This window comes from Chenopodium album, chromosome 16, assembly GCF_948465745.1.
Source record: "Chenopodium album chromosome 16, dcCheAlbu1.1, whole genome shotgun sequence".
Lineage (NCBI taxonomy): Eukaryota > Viridiplantae > Streptophyta > Magnoliopsida > Caryophyllales > Amaranthaceae > Chenopodium > Chenopodium album.
This window is the reverse complement of record NC_137849.1, coordinates 23,271,122-23,284,054: the sequence shown is the minus strand read 5'-3', so window position 1 is coordinate 23,284,054 and position 12,933 is coordinate 23,271,122. Positions and strand designations below refer to the sequence as shown.

The following is a 12,933-nucleotide window of genomic DNA, read 5'->3' as shown; positions in this document are numbered from 1 at the left end:
TTGTTTTTGTAAGACTTGTAATTTTTTGACAATGTTGTTTTATCGGCATGTACCCTTTTTTGTGGTGATGCTTGTCGATTGTCATTCTCAACATTTTTAAAAACTCTCTTACTATCGTTGTTGCTATCAATGTTGGATTAAAAGTCACTCCATATGCATTTATTTGTTTTTGTTTACTAGAATTTATTATCCACAACTTCAAACTTTTAATTGGATAAAACCTCAAAAGACTTCTGCGATGCCTTCCACATTACCGTTTTTAAGTAAAGAATTTCAATTGCCATGTTCTTCATAACACGTAAAATATTATAATAGAGCCGATATTATTACCGGTTTATGAAGACTAATTTATCGGCCATTTTCCACACAAATTTTTTGATTGATTGTATACTTTATTTGAATAAGTTAAAGTTAAACTTCATTAGGATTTTCTTCAGGATGATAAAATATATGTTACTTCCGTTATCAAGTTATCCTACTCCCTGCTCCCCTTAGTGAATGTACCTGGGATACAGGTACATGCACTAAAGATCAAGGCTGTCCTGTGCCGGTATAAAAAACTTTCATTATTACCGTCATTTACTCCGTGTATTGCTACATCTGAGTATTGTTACCCTTTACTGGTGGTTCAGACTACAACACCGGCCACTCAAGCGGTGCATTTTGCAGTCACTCGAGTACCTTTCCCGGCTATCTGAGTCATTGTTACGCCTCAAGACGGCATATACCGTGATGTGATTTGGCCGTTATTATACTTTGAACCAACAACCTCACAAGTTAATGATTACATCTGATCAGGTTGTAAGCGCATTAACATCGTGGAAGTGGTTTTTAGCTGTCCATCCCATTTGACGATGGTATGTCAAATGGAGGATGCCTAATCAACATAAGTATCAGAATTTGCACCTTTTATTATTATCGGCACTATCTGACAAAGATAGTTCTAAATAAACACATATTACATTTGTTTAAACATAAATCTCTTAAGTACCGCTGCGTTCTAGACATTCTTCAACAGTTTTCCTTCTAGTGATTCCAGATAATAAGACCCTTGCATAACTGTGCCTCTAATCCGATATGGGCCTTCCTAGTTTTCCATTAGCTTACTATCAACATTGCCCTTTCCTATCGCTTCAGATCTTCCTAACACCAAATCCCCCGTGTTCAACGGGCGTTGCTTCACTCTTCTGTTATAAGCCCTTGACATTCTATCTTTGTATGTTGCCGATCTAACTGCAGCTTTTTCACGCACTTCCAGTAAGAAATCTAATTGTTGCCGCAATAAGAGATCATTTTGTTCTTAATAGTAATGTTTGAATCTGAATGTCGGCAATCCGACCTTAGCAGGGATAACTACCTCGGTGCCAAACACGAGGTTGAAAGGCGATTCTTCAATTGCCTCTCGAGTTGTTGTTCTATTGGCCCACAATATTTCTGGTAGGAGATCTGCCCATAAACCCTTCGTATCTTCTATCTTTTTCTTGAGTGCCGTTAGAATTTGCTTATTAGCAGCCACTGCCTGGCTATTTGAGTAAGGATGGCATACTACAGCATATGAAAACTTTACTTTGTACATAGCCAAAAGGTCCTTTACAGGCTTGCAATCGAACTGCGATCCATGATCAAACACCATTGCCATCGGAAATCCAAACCTTGTGAAAACATTCTTCCAGATGAACTTCTTCACCTCAAACGTAGATATCTGACAAGGGAATAAACGCGTCCTCAATTGTCTATCCCTAGATCAAATACAATTTATACAACCTAAACAAACCTAATACGAGTATAAGGCAAGCATAGGGGTCGAACCACAGAGAACGGATAAACACCACCAAATGTTATCGACAATTAAGCTAGTCCGGAATAGGAGATAAATAAACTAAAGTCTAAAAATGCTAAAACAAGAAATAAAACATTAAGGGAAATGGTTTAGGTATAGCATTCACTTGAACATAAACAAAAGCATAGAAGTTGAATTAATTATGAACTAAACATGCTCAAATATCGAAATAAAAGAGTCCAATCTAGCCGCCTTCCGGGGTCAATTGGCTTCTCCCAACATAGCCTCTATGTTTCCACATTAGAACCATATACTAGGAGGTACTATTAAATAACAATCGATAATAATGAACCTTAACTAAGTCAACTTCCGTTCCTTATTAGCAAAGATTCACCTTTAATCAACCAACAATGTGCACTTGCAAGAAGATTAAAGAATATCAAGCATATAAAGACTTTAATCACAAATAAATCAACTCTAAACCTAGAACATGCTCAAGATCCAACTACACCACAACCATCCCCTTAATGGGGAAATTACTCACTAATCATGATAATAACAAGATTAATTAACAAATAACCAAGAATCAACATGATTAACAAGCAATACCAACAACTAAAACAATAATAAAAATCAAAGCAATAAAAATAGAGGAGAGAGAGTTAGAGATTCTCATTGATTGAAGATGTAAATCAATAGAAAAGATGATCAATTTCTTCTTCAAAATCCAAGCTCAACAATGGTGAAAACCTCACTTTCTCTCTCTAAACTACCCTAACCCTAAACTAAACCTAGAGAGAGAAGCTCTCCTAAAACTAATTAGAGAGTATAATAATCTTAGCTAAAAAAATGTTCTTTTCTAATTACCCCAAAAATGGGTATTTATACTAACTTCATAAAACTAGGAAAAATAGAAAAAATAAATAAAGAAAATAAATAAAGAAAGAAAAGGAAATAAAAAGAAAATAAAAGAGAAAAGAAATAAAAGAGAAAAGAAATAAGAAAAGGAAAAGGAAAAGAAATAAAAATAAAAGAAAAAGAAAAATAAATCCACAAATCCCCCAAAACCATCAGACTATTTTCTTTCTCTCTCTTTGACTTGGCTGCTCAATTCTCCATTGAAGTGCATCACTAGCCATCACCGTTCGATCATAGCCATTCATCATCGAATCACAACCATTCAACACCATTGCATAGCATTGAGCATCAATCAAGGTTGTTGATCTTCATTAATAATCACGTGCAAAGCTTGTGATGTGGTTCAAATTGAACCCCGATTTATGCGCCCGCGAAGACACCGCGCAGAGGTCGCGCAAACTTACTGCCTCAACTCTGAATTTCGACTCCAGTTGTGCGCCTTCTGACAGGGCTGCGCGGCCGCGAAGCTCCAATAAAATTGGGGCTAAATTGAGGTAATTAATTGCCAATTGCGAGGCTGCAAATTCCGATTGATGGGAGATTATTGCGAGGTGAGAACAGGGGAAGGTTGAGAAGGCGTTGGTGGCTGCTGTAATTGGGGTTGTTGGTGAGTGTGTGGTCGATGTGCGTGGCTGGGATTGGTGGTGGTTTGGGAGGCTGCGATTATTGGTGGTTGGTTGCGATGGAGAAGCAAGGGAGTGAGCGTTTGGGATTGCGGTGGCTGTGATGTATGTTGTGTGTGTGATTGCGGGTGAGGTGCGAGGTGCTGTTAATTTGTGTGGTGAAGGGGGGCAGCAATGGTGGAGCTGGTGGTTTGTGGTGGTGAGTGGTGCTGCGTGGGTGTTGGTGTTATTGGCGTTGGCTGATGGTGTGGTGGTTGGGATGAAGCAGTGAGCAGCAGGGGAAGGTGAGTTGTGGAGCAGGGGAGTTGTGCTTGTTGTGGTTGCAGTTGCAGTTGGGGTTGTGGGGTTTGGCAGGTTGTGTGTGTGGTGGAGGATAAGGGAAAGGTGGGGTGATGGATAAGAGGGCAACAAGAAGGTTGGCTCAAATTCTTGTGCCTCGAACCCCGGACTTTGAATTCAAACCTCGGACAAGAATAACTTGACACTCGAACCTCAATCCGAACGCAAACCTACACACCCAAAGAAAACCGAGGAGAGGATCGGGACATAAAATAAGATAAATAAAATAGAAATAAATAAATAAAAATGAAAATAGAAAAAGGACGAAATAAAATAAAACCAAGACAAATAAAATAAAATAAATAAAATAAAAATAAATAAAATAAAATAGGAAAATAGACTAAAACTAATAAAATAAAGAAAATAAACTAAAACACACAAAGTTACCAAAATAAACTAGAAGCTTTATTAAAGAGAAAACAAGAGAATAAAAGGTAAAATAAGGGAAAATAAACACGAAAATGACTCTAATACTACTCCCTAAGAGTGACATAAATGTCACTTATCAATATCTTTGTTACCGGTTCGACTTCTATCCACTTAGTGAAATTGTCAATTCCTACAATCAAGAATTTTCTTCAACTTGTTGCCGATGGAAATGGTCCTACTATATCCATCCCCCATTGTGCAAACGGAACTAAATTAAGTATTAGTGTTAAGTCATTCGGCGGAAGGTTGATAGCTAGTGCATATTTTTGACATTTCTCACATCTTTGCACATACCTCAATGCGTCTTCATTCATTGTCGGCCAGTAATATCTTCGTTTAATCGCTTCTAATGATAAAGCTCAGTCTCCCACATGATTTCCACAAGCAACCTCGTGTATTTCTTCGATAAGCCCAGCAGAATCAAAATCTGTGATGCATCTCTGCAAAGGCAGTAAGAAGCCTCATTTGTACAATTAGCCGTTATGCATTATAAACCACACAATGTCCTTCCTCAGCTTAAGTGATTCAGTTTTATTAACTGGTAATGCCCCATACATTATATACCCTAGGATTTTGTCATACCACTAACTGTCGTTATCGATACATAAGACCTATTATGAGGTTTCGTCAATGCTTCTCTGTTTTAGGATTTCAACCACCACTGTTCTCTCTAGATCATTAAAAGTTGAACTTGCTAGAGCATTAGCCTGTGTATTTTGTGCTCTTGGGACCAACTTCACTTCAAAATACTCCAACTGAGCCGCTAACTGGTTGAGCTTCTCTAGGTATTTTATCATTGCCGGTTCCTTTGCTTCGTAATTCCCAGTGAATTGGCTTGAGGCTAGCTGTGAGTCGGTTACTAGAACGAGCCGTTTGGCCTCAGTCGCTATCGCTAATTGGATCCTCGTTATTGCCGCCTTATACTCGGCCTCATTATTTGTAGCCTTAAATTTGAACTTTAAAGCATATTCAAACGTATCACCATTTGGCGATGTAACCACTATTCCAGCACTTGACCCATTTACAGTAGCTGACCCATCCACCGATACCTACCATGTTCCCAGTTCTTCTTCCTCATCATTGTAAGAGGTTTTTACAATGAAATCTGACAAAGCTTGCGCCTTTATAGACAATCTCAGCTTATAATCCAACTCATATTTTGACAACTCAACCGCCCATTTTTCCAATTTACCTGACGTATCCATCTTTCGGAGTGACTTTTCCATCGAATGATTAGTTAATACTTGTATTGCATGAGGATCAAAATAGGGACGCAACTGTCTTGCCGCAATCACTACAATAAAGGTCATATTCTCTATAACCGGATATCTATGTTCTGCTGCATTCAGAACGTGGCTAACAAAATATATCGGCATCTGCTGCTTCTTGCTTTCCACTAACAACATAGCTTCCACCGTTTTTGGAGATGCTAAAATGTATAATTACAACAAATCACGTCGTTCTGGTCTCGCTAAAGTTGGTAAGGATCTTAGATGATTCCTAACCACTTCCAGGGCCTCAACCTGATCCTTTCCCCATTCAATGGTTTTGTTTTGCCCCAACACGACAAAGAACGGAAGGGCCTTATTAAGGGATTTGCTGATAAAGCGAGTTAGAGCTGCCATCTTGCCCGTAAGTCTTTGTATATCCTGAATTGTGATGAGTGTCATTTATGGCACTCATTTAGCTTCTTTTAGGATGGTTTTTCATTGTTTTTACAACTCTTTTATCTCCTTTTCTCTAGTTACTTGTATTTTCTCTATTTTGCATTTTCCTCAGTTATTTTCTTATTTTCTTAATTTTTCTAGTTTATTTTGCATTTTCTTCTTTACTTATTTGCTTTTCTTTGATTCTAGGAAGTTGGCGATGTTCGAGAGGCTTAATGGCATTTCTCTCAGGGTTTTCAAGCCAAATATGTGTCCCGATCCCTCCTTTTGAAGAGTCAACTCTTCAAGGTTGCACCCTCATACCACGTGGACATGAAAGGCAGTGTTGAACCCACCAAGATGTCTCCTAGAAACTGCCTATCTCATCATGCATCATTCGGAGCTCACGGGGTCATCCTCGGGCGCACAAGAGGACATGTCCTGTTCCCATGGTGTGGCCGCGCGCGTAGGAGTAGCGGCCGCGCAGGTGCATGACGCGGCCGCCCGCGAACCAGGAGCGACCGCGCAATCTCTCCTCCCCTGTTTCTGTACCCATTTTGTTGCGGTCGTGCAATGGAGTAAGAGGCCACGCCTTTTGAGGTCTCTTTTGGACGTCTAACTAACTTCTATTTAGTTAGTTTTACTATATATAGATTTCCTTCACCTCTAAGAGAGGATCAAGAAGTTTTTAGACATAATTTTAGCTTAGTTGAGAGTTTCTCTCTCTAGTTTTAGGGTAGTTTAGGAGTAGATTTAGAGAGAGAAAGTGAGTGATTTTAATGGAGATTTGAGAGATTGATGATACAAGGGTGACAAATTGTGTTGAAGATCTTCTCTATTATCAATGAGCATTTCTAACTCTATCTCATCTTATTTCTTTGTTTGATTTCATGTTTAATTGGTTTAATTTTGATGTTTGATCTTGATTAGTGTAATTGTTCGTGATATTTTGTTGATTCTTGATTTCTTTAGTTGTTTATTGATAGATGATGATTCTTGAGTAGTTGTTTGGCTAGGTTTTGGGTGAAACTTGTATGATTGATTGATTGTGATTAATTTGGGAATTTTGTTGATTGATTGTTGAGATTAAAGTGATTAATGTAAGTTTGCATGTGTGTAATTCGATTAGGCCTTGAGAATTATGCTAGATTGCATTGTAATTGCTAATGACACGACCAATTGCAATTATCAATTTGTTTGAATTGTGATTCTCTTAGTTTGTTATTCGTAGAGAAATCTAGCTTAACGATTAGGAGATAGTTCTTTGATTCCAATTGATTGCTCTTATCATTAGTCTTCACAACCATTGATTGGCATGTTTGTCCCAAGTTGTTGCAATTGTCATGATTACTTGTTGATCCCTACTCCTTGTGCTTTATTTGTTTGGTTGTTTGTTTTGTTAGTTATTAGTGTTACTGCTTCACCTTCGACTTCGACCTAGCTTATGCGCATAATTGAGAGCGCTTGAACATAATCGTTCCTTTGGGTTCGACTCTTGACTTACCTCTATACTTGTATTTAGGTTTGTTAAGTGTTTATAAATTTAGTTTGACTTAGGGAGGATTAGTCAACGACCTAGTCTTTTCCGCTCGTCATAATGGTGTCGTTTGTTTCAATGGATAGTGGTGTAAGTGAGCAATCAATTCCTATTCCTTCACCTTACACCTCTTTTTCAAGAAAGCTTAATCTTGTCCCCTCCTATCCCATGTCATTACCTTCTTTTCTCATATCCCCTCCTCTTGATGAGCCTTTAGTCCGCCAAGTGCCTCATTTGATGACTTTTGAAGATAATGGTGGCATTTTAGACCAAAAATATTTTGTTGAGAAGAGAATGCCTTGTTCTTTTTCTTTTATTTTTCTTCCTTTTTCTTACATTCTTGTTTTTCCCTTCTCTTCTTCCCCTTCTTGGCATACCTCTTCTCAACCCCATAGGTGTGCACTATGCTTGTTGCATGCTTTCATTTTGTCATGTGCATACCTACTTTCATATGAAATGTGTAGTAGTGCATTTGACAAGCTCTTGCGTTTGTTGCAATATTATTTTCTAGAGCGGTCAAGCTTGGACCTTAAGCAAGCCTTTCTCGGGAAGTAACCCGTGTTTTATTGCTTTCATTTTCTTTTCCTTTTAGAATAGATTTTCTCTCATGGATATGTTTGTGTTCCTTTTGCTAGGTACATGACTTGATATACTTTGGTGCTTTGGTTTGGATCAAGAATCAAGGAATTTTGACTCCTATTTTTGCTAGCACATGGAAAACAAGATTCAATGATAGAGGAAATTGGCTTTGAAGGGTTAAATTGGGTCATTTGTGGGTATTTACACCCACCTAAATCCGGTAATATATTTCCTTGCTCTTTCTCTAATGGTTGATGATTATTTGGACGTGTGTTGGTTTGTTAGATTGATTTCTTCCTTTTTCCCCTCCCATGGATTATTTGATTTATGTTTGAGCATGTTGTCTCATTCAAGCTTGGGGGAGGGTTTTATATCATGTTTGGAGGGATTTTGATTCATATATGCCATGCACATTTGTATATACATTTCCATGTTCTTTATTTTGAAAAACTCTAAAAAGATTTTTGTTTCTTTCAAGGAAAATTTGCATTGTGTTTTTGTTTTGTTCTGTCTTTGGACATAATAGTTTTGGACTTGTATAGTTGAATGCTTTTCTCCTTAAATGGTAACGGTGTGCACAGTTTGAGAGTATCTTTGGTTGATTCTAGGATAGAGTATGCTAAGGTAGTGCCTTTAGAACTTTTGGAACCTTGAAGCCGGATTCTATTTGTTTTTGAAAATTTGAAATTGCTCCCTTCTGGTGAATTTGAAACTAATAGTGAGTTTTTGCTACAACCGATTGAGGTTTTAATTCTTCTTGCTTTCAAAATTTCTTGAATGAGCGGCACATGGATCCTTGACTATTGAATGCTTTATCTAGAATTTGACTTTCATCTCCCAAGATCGCGACCGACCCATTTAGGAAGGACAAAGCATCTTTTGGGGGTGGTAATTTTTACTTTTCTAGGATAGTTTTGTTTTCTTTGTTTTGGGTTTACTTTTGCGTTCTTGCTAACCATTTGAGCCATAAACCTTCTTTTCAAGCCATATCTTTAGATTTTGAGCCTTTTGTTTCATTCTTGTTCCCATCATTGGTTTTTGTGAAGCAATTGGTCATTATTGTTGGAGATTGTGGTGAATGAGTTTGAATGTTGGTTCTTATAATGTAAGCAAGTTTGTGTTGTAAATGTCTTGTGAATAAAGGCAAATGTAAAGTTGAAAAAGCCGTCCATAGTTAAAAGAGGCGAGGACATTGCAATAAAGTAAAAATTTGAAAAAAATGAAAAAAAAGAATGAGAAAAGGCAAAGCAAATTCAAATTCTTTGGTAAAAGTGATAAAAAGTGAAAAATGAAATAGCTCAAAATATTTTGATGTAAGTGTCTTCTCCCTATTTTAAGCATTGAGGACAATGCTTTGTTCAAGCATGGGGGGGGGGAGCGTTCTTACGCTTTTTGTATATATGTTTGTGATTTTGGTTTTGAATAAGCTTGAGGGTGTTGGTGTTTTTATTTGGTGATTACTTAGTTTTGGTGTTAAGATTTGGCCAATCTTTGCTTCACAATTTAGGTATACCACCAAATTTCAAATTTTAGCCTACCTTAACCTTTTTCGCCCTTACATTACAACCCTTCTCAAGACCTTTTAACCTTTTTGTTTGAGTCATAAATCGGTGGAGGGAGATGTGAGTTAACCCTATAGAGCGGTGTGCATTAGTCGAGATGTTAAGTAGCCTAAATCTCTTTCTTTTTTCGGTTCCTTCGAGGAACCATTGAGATGCTCACTAGAGGTAAATTTGAAGCTAATTGGGAGAATGTGTTAAAAATGTTTTGAGATGAAGGTGAATTTTGTTTCATTAGTTCTCTATGCTTAGCATATCCTATGTTTCAATTTATATTAGATATCTTAGAACGTACGGTCCCTTACTTGTTTAGGAAGAATTGCATCCATTTGTGCTTGCTCATCTGCAAAAGTCCACTCATGAACATTTGTTTTCTTTTCTTTTCTTTTTGCTTCTTTTTCATGCTTTGCCTTGTTTGTTTGGTTTGTGAGAGTTATGTTTGTTTGCTTCTCTTAGGAACCCTTACGAGAGCATCACTCGTCCTCTAGGGCGATCTAGGGGTTTAAATGGCTTATCTTTAGTTGCTAAAATTGACCGTGATTCCTACGAAAGTGAGTCTTAGTGTATATTTTTTTCTCTTTCTTTCTTTTTCTTTGTTTTAATAAGTCTTTATTCCTATTTCTTCTTGCTTTGTTTTGCTCGAGGATGAGCAAAAGTTTATCTTTGGGGAGTTTTGATGATTGTCATTTATGGCACTCATTTAGTTTCTTTTAGGATGATTTTTCATTGTTTTTACATCTCTTTCATCTCCTTTTCTCTAGTTTTACTTGCATTTTCTCTATTTTGCATTTTCCTTAGTTACTTTTTTATTTTCTTAATTTTCCTAGTTTATTTTGCATTTTCTTCTTTACTTGTTTGCTTTTCTTTGATTCTAGGAAGTTTGTGATGCTTGAGAGGCTCAATGGCATTTCTCTCGGGGTTTTCAAGCCAAAGATGTGTCTCGGTCCCTCCTTTTGAAGCCCAAAAGGAAAGGAGTCCAAGAGTCAAGTCTTCAAGGTTGCGCCCTCATACCACGTGGACGTGAAATTGCGTTTTTCAACCCACCAAGATGGCTCCTAGAAACTTCCTATATCATTATGCATCATCCGGAGCTCACGGGGTCATCTTCGAGCGCACAAGAGGACATGTCCTGTTCCCATGGTGTGGCCGCGCGCGCAGGAGTAGCGGCCGCGCAGGTGCATGGCGCGGCCGCCCGCGAACCAGGAGCGGCCGCACACTCTCTCCTCCCTGTTTCTGTACCCATTTTGTTGCGGCTGTGCAATGGAGTAAGAGGTCACGCCTTTTGAGGTCTCTTTTGGACGTCTAACTAACTTCTCTTTAGTTAGTTTTACTATATATAGATTTCCTTCACTTCTAAGAGAGGATCAAGAAGTTTTTAGACATAATTTTAGCTTAGTTGAGAGTTTCTCTCTCTAGTTTTAGGGTAGTTTAGGAGTAGATTTAGAGAGAGAAAGTGAGTGATTTTAATGGAGATTTGAGAGATTGATGATACAAGGGTGACAAATTGTGTTGAAGATCTTCTCTATTATCAATGAGCATTTCTAACTCTATCTCATCTTATTTCTTTGTTTAACTTCATGTTTAATTGGTTTGATTTTGATGTTTGATCTTAATTAGTGTAATTGTTCGTGATATTTTGTTGATTCTTGATTTCTTTAGTTGTTTATTAATAGATGATGATTCTTGAGTAGTTGTTTGGCTAGGAATTGGGTGAAACTTGTATGATTGATTGATTGTGATTAATTTGGGAATTTTGTTGATTGATTGTTGAGATTAAAGTGATTAATTTAAGTTTGCATGTGTGTAATTCGATTAGGCCTTGAGAATTATGCTAGATTGCATTGTAATTGCTAATGACACGACCAATTGCAATTATCAATTGGTTTGAACTGTGATTCTCTTAGTTTGTTATTCGTAGAGACATCTAGCTTAACGATTAGGAGATAGCTCTTTGATTCCAATTGATTGCTCTTATCATTAGTCTTCACAACCATTGATTGGCATGTTTGTCCCAAGTTGTTGCAATTGTCATGATTACTTGTTGGTCCCTATTCCTAGTACTTTATTTGTTTGATTGTTTGTTTTGTTAGTTATTAGTGTTACTTCTTCACCTTCGACTTCGACCTAGCTTAGGCGCATAATTGAGAACGCTTGAACATAACCGTTAATTTGGGTTCGACACTTGACTTACCTCTATACTTGGATTTAGGTTTGTTAAGTGTTTATAAATTTAGTTTGACTTAGGGAGGATTAGTTAACGACCTAGTCTTTTCCTCTCGTCAAATTGTCTTCGGCTACTTCATCTCAAGGATTGCATTTATCTTATCAGGATTTGCATTAATGCCCCTTTCACTTGCCATAAACCCCAAGAACTTTCCTGACCGCACTCCAAACACACACTTCTCTGGGTTTAACTTCATCTGATATTTCAGAAAAGTATTGAAGGTTTCTTTCAAGTCAACAATGTGATCTTTTTGAGCCCTGCTTTTCACAATCGTATCATCCACATATACCTCCACATTCTGCCCCTTCTACTTTTCAAATGTCTTATCAACCAAGCCTAAGCATTTTTCAATCCAAACGGCATGGCCCTATAACAATAGACCCCTACATTTGTTATTGTAGGCGTCACTTGAAGCGCGCCAACGTTAAGCATGTGTGAATATGCTCGGCACTCATATGAAGTGGGAATTGACATAATACGATTAGGGACAAGGAATGTAGGGAGCTTGTAAACCGTTCACGGATCATAAAAGGCAACCACGAATAAAGGGACAACGATAGGCAACAACGATTGACCCGTGAAGGTTACACCCCATTCAAAATCCATGAGATTAATAACTCCATATGGTTCGGAACCACGAAAGGAGGATTGAGGATGATGATATGAAGTGAGTCATGGAGTCACATTCGCTTGTATTGGCCTCTACTCGATTCTTATAATGAAAACTATTTCCTGTGATCTCAAAAGTATGCGAACAAAGATTCAATTTGCTCCCAAATGAATATTAGGCTAAATTGGTTGAATATTAATGCAACATATAATTCTAAAATAGTGTGATCACTTGATTTAACAACAAGATTAAAAAGGAACCTAAATCGGTTGTCCAAATTATCTTATTAGGCGTTATATTCAATTACATATTCCCTTTGATGTGTGTCATAAATGGCACACATTTGACGAGCATTTAGGTCATTTCTATTCTCTTTTCATAGCTTTCATGCTTAATAAGTGCTTAGTTTTATGCTTTGTTGCTTAGTTTTACCTTTCTTCTCTTATTTTGTAGCTTTTGTGCTTTTCGTTGGTTTTCTAGTCTTTTCTTCTTTATTTGCTCTATTTTCGTGGTTGTAGGTATTGGACGAGGTTCGGGTCGTGATTTTGGTGATCCATTATGGTGGAAGAAGCTTTAGGATCAAGTTCATGGAGTTTGGGAAGCTCAAGATGCAAAGAAGTGGAAGTTCCAAGTCTTGGCTCTTCTCTTGTGCTCCCTTTAAAGGAAGTGTGTGCCCTCAATATTAAGCC

At 37.6% G+C, this 12,933-nt stretch overlaps 1 protein-coding gene across 1 annotated transcript; it reads right to left on the bottom strand.

Moving 5' to 3' along the window:
- Positions 1 to 1,300: 1,300 nt before the first annotated feature.
- LOC145583996 (uncharacterized) lies at positions 1,301 to 1,639 on the bottom strand. Its single transcript, XM_081640938.1, has one exon. It carries the CDS (start codon positions 1,637 to 1,639, stop codon positions 1,301 to 1,303), a length of 339 nt encoding a protein of 112 aa, XP_081497064.1.
- Positions 1,640 to 12,933: the final 11,294 nt, after the last annotated feature.